The 15,045-nt window shown below is 42.4% G+C and overlaps 1 protein-coding gene across 1 annotated transcript; it reads left to right on the top strand.

Annotated features, from left to right (window-relative positions):
- The first annotated feature begins 3,337 nt into the window (after nt 1-3,337).
- On the top strand, nt 3,338-3,843 carry LOC310873162 (large ribosomal subunit protein eL24-like). Its single transcript, XM_083785486.1, has one exon. It carries the CDS (start codon nt 3,355-3,357, stop codon nt 3,826-3,828), a length of 474 nt encoding a protein of 157 aa, XP_083641612.1. The 5' UTR covers nt 3,338-3,354; the 3' UTR covers nt 3,829-3,843.
- Nucleotides 3,844-15,045: the final 11,202 nt, after the last annotated feature.

Below are 15,045 nucleotides of genomic sequence, written 5' to 3'. Positions count from 1 at the left end.
CAGATCTTATTTCAGGCTTAACAAATGATCTGTAATCTATTATTATAATAATATGTATTATGGTACATTTGTTCAAATACTTAGGAAATATGAATGTAATTATTCATTGGCAATAGGCTCACCACACATATTGTAGTTTAGTATGGAGTTTATTGGCATAGTGAGACCAATGTAAAATTATTAAAACTCAAATATTGGAATCAAATTACAAAAGAAAAAGAAAGACCAAAACAATAATCAAGATGGAGAGTAAAAAAGGATTAAGTAAATAATTTCTCAAATCATTAATTCATGAGGCACTGTCCTTCCAAATCACATTAGAGTCCATAACCTTGAGGGGGCATTTCACTGTCTGCTAGCAAATTAAACTGTACAGCAAAGAGTTGTAAATACAGCTTGCAGTATAAAGTTGATAAATACAAATTCTAAGGTATCCTTGGGAACCCATCAAAATGGGTGTGATTTTTATATATATAAAAAAAGAAACACTGCAGGGTACCTGGTGGCTCTACCAGTTCATGATGCACAGACCATATGTTCCTGTGAGCAGAGGTTTGAATCCCAGCACTTGTCTTGTCTCAGTCATGATTCTTGTCTCCTCTCTCTTTACTCTTCTCTCTGTACTGTGCTGTATATGAAATAAAAAAGCAATACAAAAATTGGCCTCCTTGCTTAACTCCGTGATTTCACATTGTCTGCAGAGATTAAGAAGATGACACAGTTGCCATACAGTAATAACATGCCAAGTCGTCGTCCTTGGTTCTGTGCGTGTGTGTGTGTGCGTGCGTGCGTGTGTGCGTCCGTGCGTTCCGTGTGTGTGTGTGTGTGTGTGTGTGTGTGTGTGTGTCAATGATAGCAAGGTTATCTGATGTTGCAAATTGTCATGGCTCAGCAAAAATAGCTCAGTAAAGTGTTGTGGCTACATCTGCTGCTACTGGTAGGGGGCCGGGCTGCCATGGCGCTGACTAAAGGAGCTGTGCAGTGACCCACTGGGTCTGTGTTTCCAAGCAATCTTCCAGAAGATATCCTAATATAAAAAGTACAGAAGATGTGGTCCATGTTTGGAGCACAGGGAACGAACGTTAATATGATATAGAAAATCACACTCGTGTGAAGTGAGGGGCGCTCTTATCATCATACATCATCATACATCACATTCCGCCTCAGCCAATCAAATCATCACAAATGTCATTCCGGCCAATCACATTTGGAGTCTTTCACTTTTCTCCCCTCACTTTTATCCTCAATATGTACTTTGCTCAGCCAATCAAATCATCGCTATGGGATGATCAGCCAATGTCTGTGTTCACACAAACCCTCAAAGCTGGGCATAGGAGGGGCTATCGCCCTGCAAAAAGTTTTTTCTGTGCAAAAATAATTTGAGTGGGATATGTATTTCTTTCAATGTGATTCAGAGGAGGGAAGCCGGGTGGGGAGGGTAATCTTTGCTGCATGTACTCCTTTGGGCTGGAGTGGCACCTGTCAGTGCATGAGGGGTGTTGAACGGAGGAATAGGGAGAGAGGACATCCTCACTTGCAGCTGAGCCATCATACATCGTACAATTAAGCAGTGGCAACACAGAAATGTGTGGGGAGAAATTAATTGACTCAATCCTTAATTGACTAAATGGGGGGGGGGGGGGGGGGGGGGGGGGGGGTACATGTACTACATACTGGCGTCCTACATAACTCAAGGTGTTATCAGGAAGGAAAATCATCCTTTGCCGCCCACCTGCTCACCAGAACCCAATCCAGGGAACACATTACACCAGTCCTACTGTGACCTTCACTGGCTCACAGTCAAAGAATATATTCCAAGATACTGATCACCACCTGTACAGTACAAGGCCCCCCAACAACCAGGCTCCTCGATACCTCCTCCAACTCAACACCACCTCCCACACTCCCTCAGGTCAAGTGATGCCAAGCTTCTGGACACCCCCAAGACAAAGAAACAAACCTGGGCTGACAGGGCCTTCTCAGTTGCCGCCCCCTCCTAATATGGAACTCAGGCCGGTCCTCCCTAAGCCAATATAAATATAGGATATAGGCTACCGGTCCGCTTGCTCATACATCAGCAGGGTCGTGAAACTGCTTGGGCCGTATATCTGCCAATACTCAGGTCTGCAACCTTCTCCTTCTCGCTGTTCATCGTCCCCCTGAGAAACAAACAGCAGCTTGTCTTTTATTTGTGTGGGCCTTCAGGGAAAATTACTAAATAATTAAATAGAAAATAAAGTTGTTTTGCTTACCCACTCTGCTCGCAGCGATGATTCTCTCATGGTAGTTGAGAGAACCCCTACTGATTACATGGCCTTTCATTCAGTGCCACCATTAGGCCCAAATTTTCACTTCCACTTCTCTAAATCTACATGCCGAGTGCATTCATAAATTGGGTCACCACATTTATTTTATTAGTGTGGGGCAACCAGACTATTGTAAAAATGTAACCATTTGTTGCAAAAACATGATTTTGGGGGGATAAATCCCCTCCGAATTACTTACACATGATCACAGGGTTGACTTGACATTGTAATTGGCTAGCAAATTTGTGGGAGGGGCCTATGTAAGCGATTGCGGCAACCACACCAACTTTTCTAGTTTCACTTTGCTATAGAGCGTCGCAGTCCCGCCCCCCCTCGAGAGACCCGGAAAATAAATCGCCGTTCATTTTCCTCATAGGCATTTCTTAAAGTATTTATTTAAAGACGGTTACGCCGCGGACGAAGCCAACTCGGATCGTGACAAATCATGACAATGAACACAATATTTTGGGCCGATCAAATCATTAGAAAGAAGAAAATAAAGGCAGGAGACAACACTATTTGTTTTGTTTTTCTTCTTATAAATTATTTGATCGGCCCAAAACATTGTGTTCATTGTCATGATTTGTCACGATCCAAGTTGGCTTTGTCCGCGGCGTAACCGTCTTTAAATAAATACTTTAAGAAATGCCTATGGGACAAATGCATTGGGATTTATTTCTTGGGCCACTCGTTGTTCTGAAAGGGGGAGGGACTGCGACGCTCTATATACTACTACTAGAGGTTTGGGCTGCTATGGAACCCTATGGAATGGTGTGATATCCTCATATATGGAGATTTCTCTATATGTCAGTCCTTGTCCATTTATGCCCATATACTGTATGGAGCTGTTTGCGCCTGATGGCCATGACGAGTTAGACAAACACTCCATATTTGGGCATAGCTGCATTGGGAACTCTTTATATGGTTATGGCTGACGTGTTGTGGTGACATGAGCATGATGTCAAATGTCCTCCCTCAAGCCAATATTTAATACAGGAGCTAACAATAATATTTTCACTTCACGATTTTGTGCTCTCTCATAGCCATCATGAAGCTTGAGTTGTGCAGTTTCAGTGGGTATAAAATATACCCTGGCCATGGCAGCCGATACGCCAGGATAGATGGAAAGGTGTTCCAATTCTTGAATGCCAAGTGTGAGGCTGCTTTCCTGGCCAAGAGGAGCCCAAGACAGATCAGCTGGACTGTCTTGTACAGACGCAAGCACAAGAAGGGCCTGTCTGAAGAGGTGTCAAAGAGGCGTACGCGCCGTGCAGTGAAGTTCACGAGGGCCACCACTGGGATCTCTCTGGCTGAAATCATGGCCAAGAGGAACCAGAAGCCTGAGGTCCGTAAGGCCGAGCGTGAGCAGGCCATCAAGGCTGCCAAGGAGTCCAAGAAGGCAAAGCAGGCAACAAAGAAGCCCTCTGCAACCAGTGCTAAAGCCCCAGCCAAGACTGCCCCAAAACCCAAGATTGCAAAGCCTATGAAGGTGAATGCACCTCGTGTTGGAGGAAAACGCTAGAAGCTGTTTCTTTTGGTTGTGAAAAAACCCCAAACAATAATCATTTATTTTTAACAATTAAACACTTTAGTCCAATTGAGGGTAGTTAGCGAGGCTTCAGTCTTGATTTTATATCTAGTACAGCAGGTGTGCCAAAAAGGTAGATCGCGATCTACCAGTAGATCACAAAGGCTGTGCAGGTAGATCACATGACATGCCCTAAAGAATATTTAATTTAAATATATATATGTTTTGGCATCTGCCACTTGAATTAAGTTGACTTGATTGATTGACTGATATAAAAAAGGGCCTGTCAGCTCAAACCCATAATGCAATACTTTGTTTTCAAGAGTGTTGCTGTGCACAAAATCCACAAATGTCAGTAGATTACAAATGAAATACAATTTATTTTACTCTAGGCCTACATAGCCTATTCTCCCCTTTCCCATTCCAAGTGCATTTGTCTTAAATGTAATGCCAGCGCCGCTATTCCAAAGCCATTTTTAGCAATGATATTAATTAATAATGTTTCCAGTGGGTAGATCTTGTTGAGCTGGTCATTTTGAAAGTAGCTCTCAAGTCAAAAAGTGTGGGCACCCCTGTTAGTACAGTATAACATCGGACATTATGAACTCAAGTGAAGCAGCTGGCTCATTTTCAGTCAGACTGCTTTCTCTCTCTCTCTCTCTCTCTCTCTCTCTCTCTCTCTCTCTCTCTGCCTTCCTCTCTACCACTCTGCCTTTGTTTTTTTCCCCTTTTAGGGAGGGGAGTTATGTGTGATCACTCGACAGCTTGACTCGCAGTTCTGACTCATTAGCTTCATGTGTCGACACTGCCACAATGAGCCTCATCAATCGCACCCCCAGTCGTCTCCCTACCTGGCCATTATGCTTCTTCTTGCTCTCGTAACATGACCTAGAAACAGCACAGCTTTACTCAATGCTAGCAAACCAAGGGCACACAGCAGGAGGTATCCATGTTTTGTGAACCGAGGTTTAAAATGTTGAGGAGTTATTGCTGACTCAAGTCGTTTAATGAGTTCATATTAAAAGGGACGGCTTTAATTTATGTGTAAACACTTGTGTTTGTAAGTATATAAGTGGAATGGTAATGTATTCCAATATAAGGTGCAGTGATGGTGGAACATGCAAGCAACAGTTGCCCATTAATTGCAGGATAAGCTAAATAGTTGCACAATCCAGCATTTCTGCAAATTTGTTTTATTCATTCAATGCTTACATCTTCATCATGGCCAAATGATGGAGACATGTATGTGTATGTTACTCTAAGCACAGCAGCCATATTGGAATGAAACTGGGCCTCTTCCTTACTTTTTCCCCTTTTTTTGGTTCAGGTTATAAGATGCACACTTTTAAGACACGAAAAATATAAATCACCTACAATCAATACATCAACAACAAAATAAATAAATACAGAACAAACTAACAAAACAAAAAACAAAATGATTGATTCCAATGTTCCATTCTTCTTGTCAAACAGTCAGAGTGCTGATATTGTGTAGGTCTCAAATTGGGTCAAATCCAAGGTCCCTTATGGTTCCTTGAGGGGTTTTCAATGGGTCCATTTGGTTTCATTTGTACACTCTTAGAGGTATGGTGGTCCTTGAAAGTAAAAGGTCACGAATATTATGAGGGAGATGTGACATTAAGTGAGTAATATGAAATATAACCACTATGATACAAGGAAGTTAAGGAACTTAGCCTTCCTTAGTAAGAGGCCCAATTTCCTTCCAATATGCTGTGCATAGAGCCTATATATTGGTGAGACCTTTGCCTATACCATTCATTCATTGGCCAGTGAAAGGAGACAAAAACTTCAGAAGCATAATTCACTTTGGTCAAACAAAAGTCAAACAACAATTTAATGAATGAATGTTTGGACATATTTGAGTGACAGAAAAAAAAAGATAATTCCTGACAAAACAAACCTTTCCGTGCAGGATGTTCTTTTCAGTAAAGAAAAGGTTGTTCTACTCTCCTTCAGCAATATCACGTGTCCCACTGCTAATTAACTTCCAAACCAGTGGTGTCCAATCATGTGCCATGAGAGAGTCTGCACAGGTTTGCAACCAACACTGCAACAGCTGTTCCACTCATTACATCTCCCCCTCTCTGGTTGAAAGTGTGCTGCTAATTAGCTAAATCTGTAGTTAATTGGAATGGAAAACTGTACAGTTTCCAGTGTCCTATGAGGCCTTGCGTGAATTATTATGGGCATCACTTCCTGTTGTCAGTCATTCAATTCATTTGAGAGATCTGTGTCAGTCAACGATCATGTGGAAACACAACCTGACAGAAATCAGAAAGGGTCACATTAGTATTACTACTTACTCTATAAGATCTCCCGTCCCTCCACACAGCTGTGATCAATGACTCTTGACACTAACTCCTGTAGCTGTCATCAAGATTAAAAGCTGCCTTCAGAATTAAAAGTTCATTTATAAATAACTACATAAGTTAAAAAGTTCATAATGTTTTTTGTTTAATGTCAATTTCATGTTTACATGTGTTTCTACTTTATTTCAATGTATATTGAGGTGAGATTTATGTTGATTGATTGACTAAGTCACTTTAACCTCTGAGCAGTTGAAGCCTGATCTGCTGATTGAGCAAGGGTGTTTTCGATCACTGGTAATTAGCAGAGCAGGGCAGAGCCACTGAGCCAGTTCATTCAGAGAGAGAGCTTCAGCGTGCAACAGCTAAAGTGCATTGCTGCTGCCACAGAGTCAATTGTACTGATACTGACAAGATTTCCCCCGTTTTTCCCCCCAAAGTGGATGCGGCCAATGAGGTATTATTTGTTACATTTGTTTGTTTTATTGTAACCTGTGTTGTTCTTCATTATTGTTCTCCATGAGAATATTGTACTAAATGTATATTGTCTTTTATGTTTTTATTCAGTTCTCACGGCATTTAGCAGTCAAATAAATGTCTGTACAACAAAAAGAACGCCTTGTGACGTATCTATCTACCGGAGGGGGCTACAGTGAGAACTCAGCCTGCTCGACACGAGGTGAAGGGGCCTGTCTGTGCCTACCGTCGACCGTGCTGCAAGCAAGTTTCCATGGTTCACCTGCAGTGACTTCCAGCATCGAGCAGATAAGACTGTGACTACATTGGGATCCCAGCAAGTGGAGTTCGGGAGCTTTGGATGGTTAAGCCAACAAGAAGTAACACATTTAAAATAAGTTAAATGTTGAGTGGAGTAACCTACTCACTGCTTTAAAGGGACTCTATAATTGCTTAAAGGGACATTTCTGGTATTTTGCACATGTCTTTCTATGTTCAAGTTGTTGTTGATTTCACTACAGTCATTTACTATTAAGCAAGTTTCAAGTATAAATGACACTTAAAGTCTAAGGGTGAAAATATATTGGTGTTATACATATTCTGATTTCATCTTAAGTGGTGTACTCCTAAATAATTGAAGTGACTATATTGCAACCAAGAGTGATATAAGTTACTAGTGTTAAAAGAAGTGTTATCCATTTCATTGGGTAATTTAATTTAAAGTTCATGTGTATTGTGAAATAATTTACGATACTTAAGTCATTCTAAAATATATACTTGGTTAAAATACTTATGGTAATTCTTTGCAAGTGAAACAAGTTCATTAAGGGTGTTTGATACATTTTAAGGTTTTTCTAAAGCAATTATGTCAAACTAAAATCCAAGTTAATTGCAAGTGTTACATTCCAAAACCGTAGTATTATTTAGGTTAAGCCAGTTAATTTAACTGTTGTTTTTTGTTTTTTGTTTTAAGCTTTAAAAAGCTACTAAATAGGATAGCTTACAGTCAATTTAAACAATTCTAAAGATGTCTGAGCACGAAGCCAGTGAGAAAGATTTAAATGTTACCATTACAGTTGATGCGTTAGTGCACCAGTCTACCAGCACTGATAATGCACCTTTAGACACTAACACACAAAAGGGAATTGAGGTACTAGAAGGGGCCGACAATGTGTTAGAAGAGAGTGAAGATGATGCAGATAAACCGCGAAGAAGCCGGAGAACCCGAAAGCTTACTGAAAAGGGTCAAAACCTCGAAGATGACAGAATAAGAAATATTCAGCATCACTTCACAACTTCCTATGAAAAATGGAAATCTGTTGCCAAGGAGGCTAAGAAAGCATTCAGTGGAGCTCTATCCAATGACATATTGGAAAGCATTACCACCAAGATCAGCTGTGCTGAGAAAGATGTAACTCAAGCTTATGATGACTTACGCCGACACATTACCCCTGAAAGCCAGACCCGCCGTCGTGTCGACACTTGTGTAGCGGTGTCAGAGAAGATCCTGACGCGTGCTTCTAATCGCAAAGACAGAGAGCAAGATGACTTGAGTGAGTGTAGCTCTAAGTTCACTTTCAGTGCCAGCCAGATTTCAGCGTCTGCAAGTAGACCAACCACAAGATCAAGGCACTCAAACCTGTCCGCTGCAAGGAAACAAGAAGCTGCAGCAGAGCTAGCTGCAACTCAAGCCACTTTAGAAGTCCTAGATGTAATGGACAATGCGAATCAACAGCTTGAAATCCTTGAAGCTGAGAACAGACAAAGGCTTGCAACCATTGAAGCTGAGAACAGGCAAAGGTTTGCACAGCAAGAAGCGGAAAATGCTGCAAGGCAAAGTGCTTTAGAAGAGAAGCGCAGGCAGTTAGAGCGCTTAGATGTAGTCAAGAAGATTAATGCTGCAAAGGCACGACTACAAGTGTATGAACAAGAAGTGGGCTCAGATGACGAGATATCAGAGTTGCTTGAAGACAGCAAATCTATGAAACTGAAACCCACACTTAAGTCAAAGCGTCTGCCAGTGCAATATGTGGCATCACCACAACATGTCTCACATGCACAATCGGCTATGATAACTCAAGCAACCACAAGGGGCCAGCCTGCTACTTATACCCAGCAGATGACACAAGCAGTCACGAGCCAACCTGTTGCTAGTGCCCAGCAAGAGGATAGCGCTACAGCAATTGCCAGAGCAATTGCCGAGTCCATCAATGCAAGCCGACTCCCTGTACCAGAGCCGTCAGTTTTCAGTGGAGACCCACTAAGGTACAAAGACTGGAAGATGTCATTTCAAACGTTGATAGGCAGAAAGAACATTCCAGTAAATGAAAAAGTATACTATCTTCGCAAGTACGTCGGCGGACCGGCAAAGAAAGCCATAGAAGGTTATTTCCTGTTAGGCACAGAAGCAGCCTATCATTCAGCATGGGACATACTTGAAGAGAGATATGGAAGCTCATTTGTGATAGCCAAAGCCTTCAGAGATAAACTTACCGCGTGGCCGAAGATAGGACCCAGAGACAGCGTGGAACTGAGAGAGTTCGCAGACTTCCTGCAAGGCTGTCAATCAGCGATGTCACAGATTAAAGGCCTAGAAGTCTTAAATGATTGCGCTGAAAACCAACGAATACTTACCAAGCTTCCTGATTGGCTGACAGCCAGTTGGAACAGAAAGGTCGTTGAGAATCTGGAAGAGTGGCAGGAATTCCCTAGCTTCGGGAAATTTGTTAAGTTTGTCACAAAGGAAGCCAAGATAGCCTGTAATCCATTGACCTCTCTTTATGCTCTGAAGTTGAGTGATGTCGAGAAGTCAAGGACACCACCAAAACACCAAGACACCAAGACACGAAGTATTGGTGCAAAGGTACTAGCAACTACAAGCACATCTGAAGAGAAACCAGATGCTGATGGGTGTGTCTTTTGTGAGAAGTCAAACCATGGCATTCACACATGTCGAAAGTTCATGGCCAAGCCAGTCGCAGAACGAGTCAAGTTTGTGCAGACCAACAGATTGTGCTTTGGATGCATGAAATCAGGTCACCAGTCTAAAAATTGTGACAACAAGAGTGTCTGTGACACATGTAAAAGGAAGCACCCTACCTGTTTACATGAAGATCGTACCAAAGATGACGGAAGGAAATATCAGAAGGATGACGAACAAAAGGAGAGTGAGAAGCACTCAAAGGACCAAGAAAGGTCAAAGGACAATACAGATGAAACAGCAAGTGAAGCAACATCACTCCGTGTAGTGCAGGATATGAGCAACGCTTGCACTTCCACAGTTGTTCCAGTGTGGTTATCCACTACAAGTAGACCAGAGAATGAAGTTCTTGTATATGCACTTCTGGACAACCAAAGTGATACCACCTTCATCTTGCAAGAGAAAGCTGACACTCTGGACACACAGAAGGTTCCGGTGCAGCTAAAACTGTCTACATTGTCATCCAAGAACACAATCATTCCAAGTCAGAAGTTAACTGGGCTACAAGTCAGGGGGTTTTACTCTTCTAAGAAAATCCCTCTCCCAGTCACCTATTCAAGAGAGTTCATTCCTGCCAATCTCAGTCATATTCCTACACCCAAGACTGCCAGAGCATGGTCTCACCTGGAGTACCTTGCTGAAGAGATCGCACCATTAATCGATTGCGACATTGGTCTGCTTATTGGCTATAATTGTTCCCATGCCCTGTTACCCAGAGAAGTGGTGTCAGGCAAAGACAATGAGCCATTTGCCCAAAGAACAGACCTCGGCTGGAGTATAGTCGGCTGTGTCAATCCCTGTGTCGACTATGGCGAGGTAATTGGAAGCAGCCACAGGATTGTTGTCAAAGAAGTGACACCAAATCTTCACGCACATGCTAATCAAACAAGTGAAGTCCGATACATCTGCCGCACACAAGTCAGAGAAGTAGTCACTCCACCAGACGTGATACGGGTGCTTGAATCAGACTTCAATGAGAGAACGGCAGAGGATGCTCATTTCTCCCAAGAGGATCTACGCTTCATCGCAACGATGGAGGATGGAATCAAGATCAAGGCAAACGGTCACTGTGAAATGCCGTTGCCGTTTAAGGAAGACAGTCCGAGTCTACCAGACAATAGAGTGTGTGCAAATCACCGCCTCAAGTGTCTGAAAAGGAGATTCGAGAAAGACAAGCAGTACCATAAAGACTGCATTGCCTTCATGAGTGAAGAAGCTGAAAAAGAAAATCCAGCAGACCATGTGTCAAGAGGCCTCAAGGCAAAGGACCTCATTGCTTCCAACTGGTTTACTGGTCCAGATTTCCTCTGGTGTGACGAGCTTCCCAGCAGAGATGTTAAGGTGGGAGACATAGCAGTTGAAGACCCAGAAGTTCGTAAGACCATCGTACATAAGACCTTGGCAACAGACGTTTCACTGCCTGATCGTTTCCTGAAGTTCTCCAGCTGGACAAGTTTAGTCAAAGCCATTTCAAGACTCATGCGTCGTGTCAAGGAGCCTAAAGGTGTGACGTCAAGAACCAATGAAGCCACAAGTCTCGAAGAGAGAAAGGATGCTGAACTTACCATCATAGGTATTGTCCAGAGAGCAACCTTCTCTGATGAAATCCAGAGTCTTCAACCCAAGAAGAAGATAAGCATGGATAAGACCCGCAGAAATGCAAAGATCAACGATATAGTGATTATGAAAGACGACACTGCACCACGAAATGAGTGGAAACTAGCCAAGGTCACGGACGTGCACCCTGGTGAAGATGGATGTGTGAGGAAGCTACAATTGCTGATTGGAAGTTCAGCACTGGATGGCCAAGGAAAGAGACTCACCAAGCCAGCCTACTTGGAGAGGCCTATCCATAAGACGGTTACCCTGCTTGAAGCCGACTAAGCAACCTCTACCTCTCATGCACTCCATACACTAGTGCTCATAACACACTACATGACACTCTACATTAAAAAGATGATTAAAAATGTGAAAGTTCATTAAAGAAATCCAGGTGATTTCGGTGGGAGTGTAGCTGTCATCAAGATTAAAAGCTGCCTTCAGAATTAAAAGTTCATTTATAAATAACTACATAAGTTAAAAAGTTCATAATGTTTTTTGTTTAATGTCAATTTCATGTTTACATGTGTTTCTACTTTATTTCAATGTATATTGAGGTGAGATTTATGTTGATTGATTGACTAAGTCACTTTAACCTCTGAGCAGTTGAAGCCTGATCTGCTGATTGAGCAAGGGTGTTTTCGATCACTGGTAATTAGCAGAGCAGGGCAGAGCCACTGAGCCAGTTCATTCAGAGAGAGAGCTTCAGCGTGCAACAGCTAAAGTGCATTGCTGCTGCCACAGAGTCAATTGTACTGATACTGACAAGATTTCCCCCGTTTTTCCCCCCAAAGTGGATGCGGCCAATGAGGTATTATTTGTTACATTTGTTTGTTTTATTGTAACCTGTGTTGTTCTTCATTATTGTTCTCCATGAGAATATTGTACTAAATGTATATTGTCTTTTATGTTTTTATTCAGTTCTCACGGCATTTAGCAGTCAAATAAATGTCTGTACAACAAAAAGAACGCCTTGTGACGTATCTATCTACCGGAGGGGGCTACAACTCCTGTCCTGTGTTTATGTTGCTGTGACACCTGAATCTCTACATGCAGATTAAAAGTGACTTCAGCACTTGATAATACTGATCATTAATTGTAATCAATCAGCTGCTGTGTGGAAGGGAGATCTTGTAGTAGGAGTAGACTGACTAGTATGACCCTTTTTTTATTTCTGTTAAATTGTATTCCCACATTATTATTGACTCACAGATTGAATGACTGACAACAGGAAGTGATGTCCATAATTCACAAGCCACTTTCCCACCGTAACTTCCCCCTATGAAACTTGTGGCTATACATCCCATGGCATATGAATCACCAGCAATATGAATGCAATTACAGTTTACAATTTAGGCATTTAGCAGACGCTCTTAATCCAGAGTGATTTACAGTAAGCAAGGACAATTAACACAAGGTAATTCAAATGCATAGAAATAGTCATCTAGGAATATAAGTAAACCAAGAACTTATTATCAGTCTTACAGTAGACTATCCAAAGAAAATCAATAATCTATACTTAGGTAGGTCTATAGGCCTACTAGTGATTCCGGTATCCACACATCCATGGCATAATTTGTCTGACAATCTCTGAAGCCTAATCCACAGTCACACTTTGTTATGATACACTGTATCGTGTAATATGTTTCCAGTTCAACTCTGCTGCCGAGCTAATCAAACAAAGCTATTGGAAATTAATTGGAACATGAAATGGGTATGCCACCTTCTGGAAACTGAGAGCCCATTCCCAAGATTAAAGTCACAAGCACAGTAACATCCGGAGTGTTAACTGTGAAAAGAAACTTGATTTTTTTTAGCTTCAACACCATCCTCGTCACCAACACACCAAAATAAACTTGTGCCACCCCTCTAAACAGCATTCATATGCATGCTAGTAAAGAAAGAAAACGAACTAGGTTACAGTATCTTAGTTTCTTATAACTTATTTTCCACTGCAGGTATATATAACTTACAGAGCAAGAAGTTGCTTTGAGGAGTAATGGGACATACAGTACACAGTACTTGCATGCACGCACACACACACACACACACACACACACACACACACACACACACACACACACACACACACACACACACACACACACACACACACACACACACACACACACACACACACCTCACACAACCTCACTTGATACTGTACTTCCTGTAGGCCATGAATGTAAACATGTGAATACATCATAATGATTTAAGCATAGGGCAACCACACTGAAAGGTTAACATAGTATAATAAGGTAAGGTTACATGCCATCTCCTAAAAATGTTGCTACATCCTGACATTTCAAGACACTGCTATTGAATGAAAAATTCTTCAACCGTAATAGTACAGTATGCCTAACGTGCTTGCTCTTTTTAAACTTGCTTCGTTTAAAAGAGCAATTTGTAATCAAATGACATTGAATTTTTTAATTTGACCAAAGCCTGTCCCAACAAAGAGCATAACTCATCATCCCCCACAACAAAGCCTTGCTCCGGTGCTTATAGGTGGACTGGGGAGGTGGGTGGTTGTACAGGGGAATGGGGATTGAGAGCACTACATGATGTCAGCTTGTATGTGCTGTGTCTACACAAATGCTTCCCTTCAATCAAACCAGTCTTCACCTTAATTGTCTTTAGACATTTTTGCAGAGAGTGTGTGGCTGAATGATGCACTTAAAAACCAATCAGGAAAGCCAGTGTGGTGGAACCCAGACATCTTGTTTATCCTGTGAGATTTACCCGCACCTTCACCTTCAGAGCCACACAAGAGTTATCTCTCTCTTCTCTTCCTCTCTCTCTTCCTCTCCCCCCTCTCTCTATCTCTCTCTTTCTCACTCTCTCTCTCTCTCTCTCTCTCTCTCTCTCTCTCTCTCTCACACACACACACACACACACACACACACACACACACACACACACACACACACACACACACACACACACACGTCACACACACACATACACACGTACAGTACACAAAAACTACACATGCTGAAGGTCCTGTGCCTGTCCCAGGTGCAGAGAAATCTGTGAAACAGCATGTGGCTTGTCCCAGTTCCTTACAGTAGCTACCTGCGTATGTGTACGTTTTTTGTGTGTGTACCGTGCGCGTGTATGACTGCGTATTGCGACAAGGCTGACCCATTTGAATCATAATACAGGCATTCACCAATGCATTTCTGAATCTGGTTCACTATGTAGGCTAAATTCAACATGTTCCTGAGCAGTTAACAGCTGTTACTAAACATGCCAATTGGCGTCCTTAAAGGACGTCGTCAATGTTGGCACTTTGCATTGCGCTCCACTGAGTTTTTGGATTTTTGGAACAAGTTGAATAACGCCTTGAACGTTAACTGCTGAAATGTAAGCTGTCTGTTATGCTTATATCGTTTCAAGGCCGAATTGGTTGCGAACAAAACCAAAATGTCGAGCTGCGAGGTAAATATACATATAGGCTTCATCATAGGCCACGCATGCGGGCCTGTGCCAAGTTAGTTGTTGCGCCCTCCTTTTCAACTTATGATGGATTGTGCCGGTTGAGCAGCTGGTGGGTCTGTCCTAAAGTACCGCGCGCGGTTCTTAAAGTCGTTTCAGAACAACGCACGTCCATTCTTTGCCCTGACACTGGCAGGTGCGAGACTGCGCGAGTGTGAGAGTCAGCGAGAGGAGAAGAACACAGGGACACTGTGTGTGTGTGTGTGTGTGTGTGTGTGTGTGTGTGTGTGTGTGTGTGTGTGTGTGTGTGTGTGTGTGCGCGCGCGCGCGTGTGAGAGAGAGAGCCCGGAGAGAGAGAGAGCGAGATAGAGAGAGAGAGGAGGGGGAGAGGGGATGAGAGAGAGGGGGAGA

The sequence above is a fragment of the Protomyctophum parallelum genome (assembly GCF_964188405.1).
Source record: "Protomyctophum parallelum genome assembly, chromosome: 16".
Taxonomy (NCBI): Eukaryota; Metazoa; Chordata; class Actinopteri; order Myctophiformes; family Myctophidae; genus Protomyctophum; species Protomyctophum parallelum.
The sequence above is the reverse complement of the archived record's forward strand: the minus strand, read 5'-3'. Positions and strand labels throughout refer to the sequence as shown.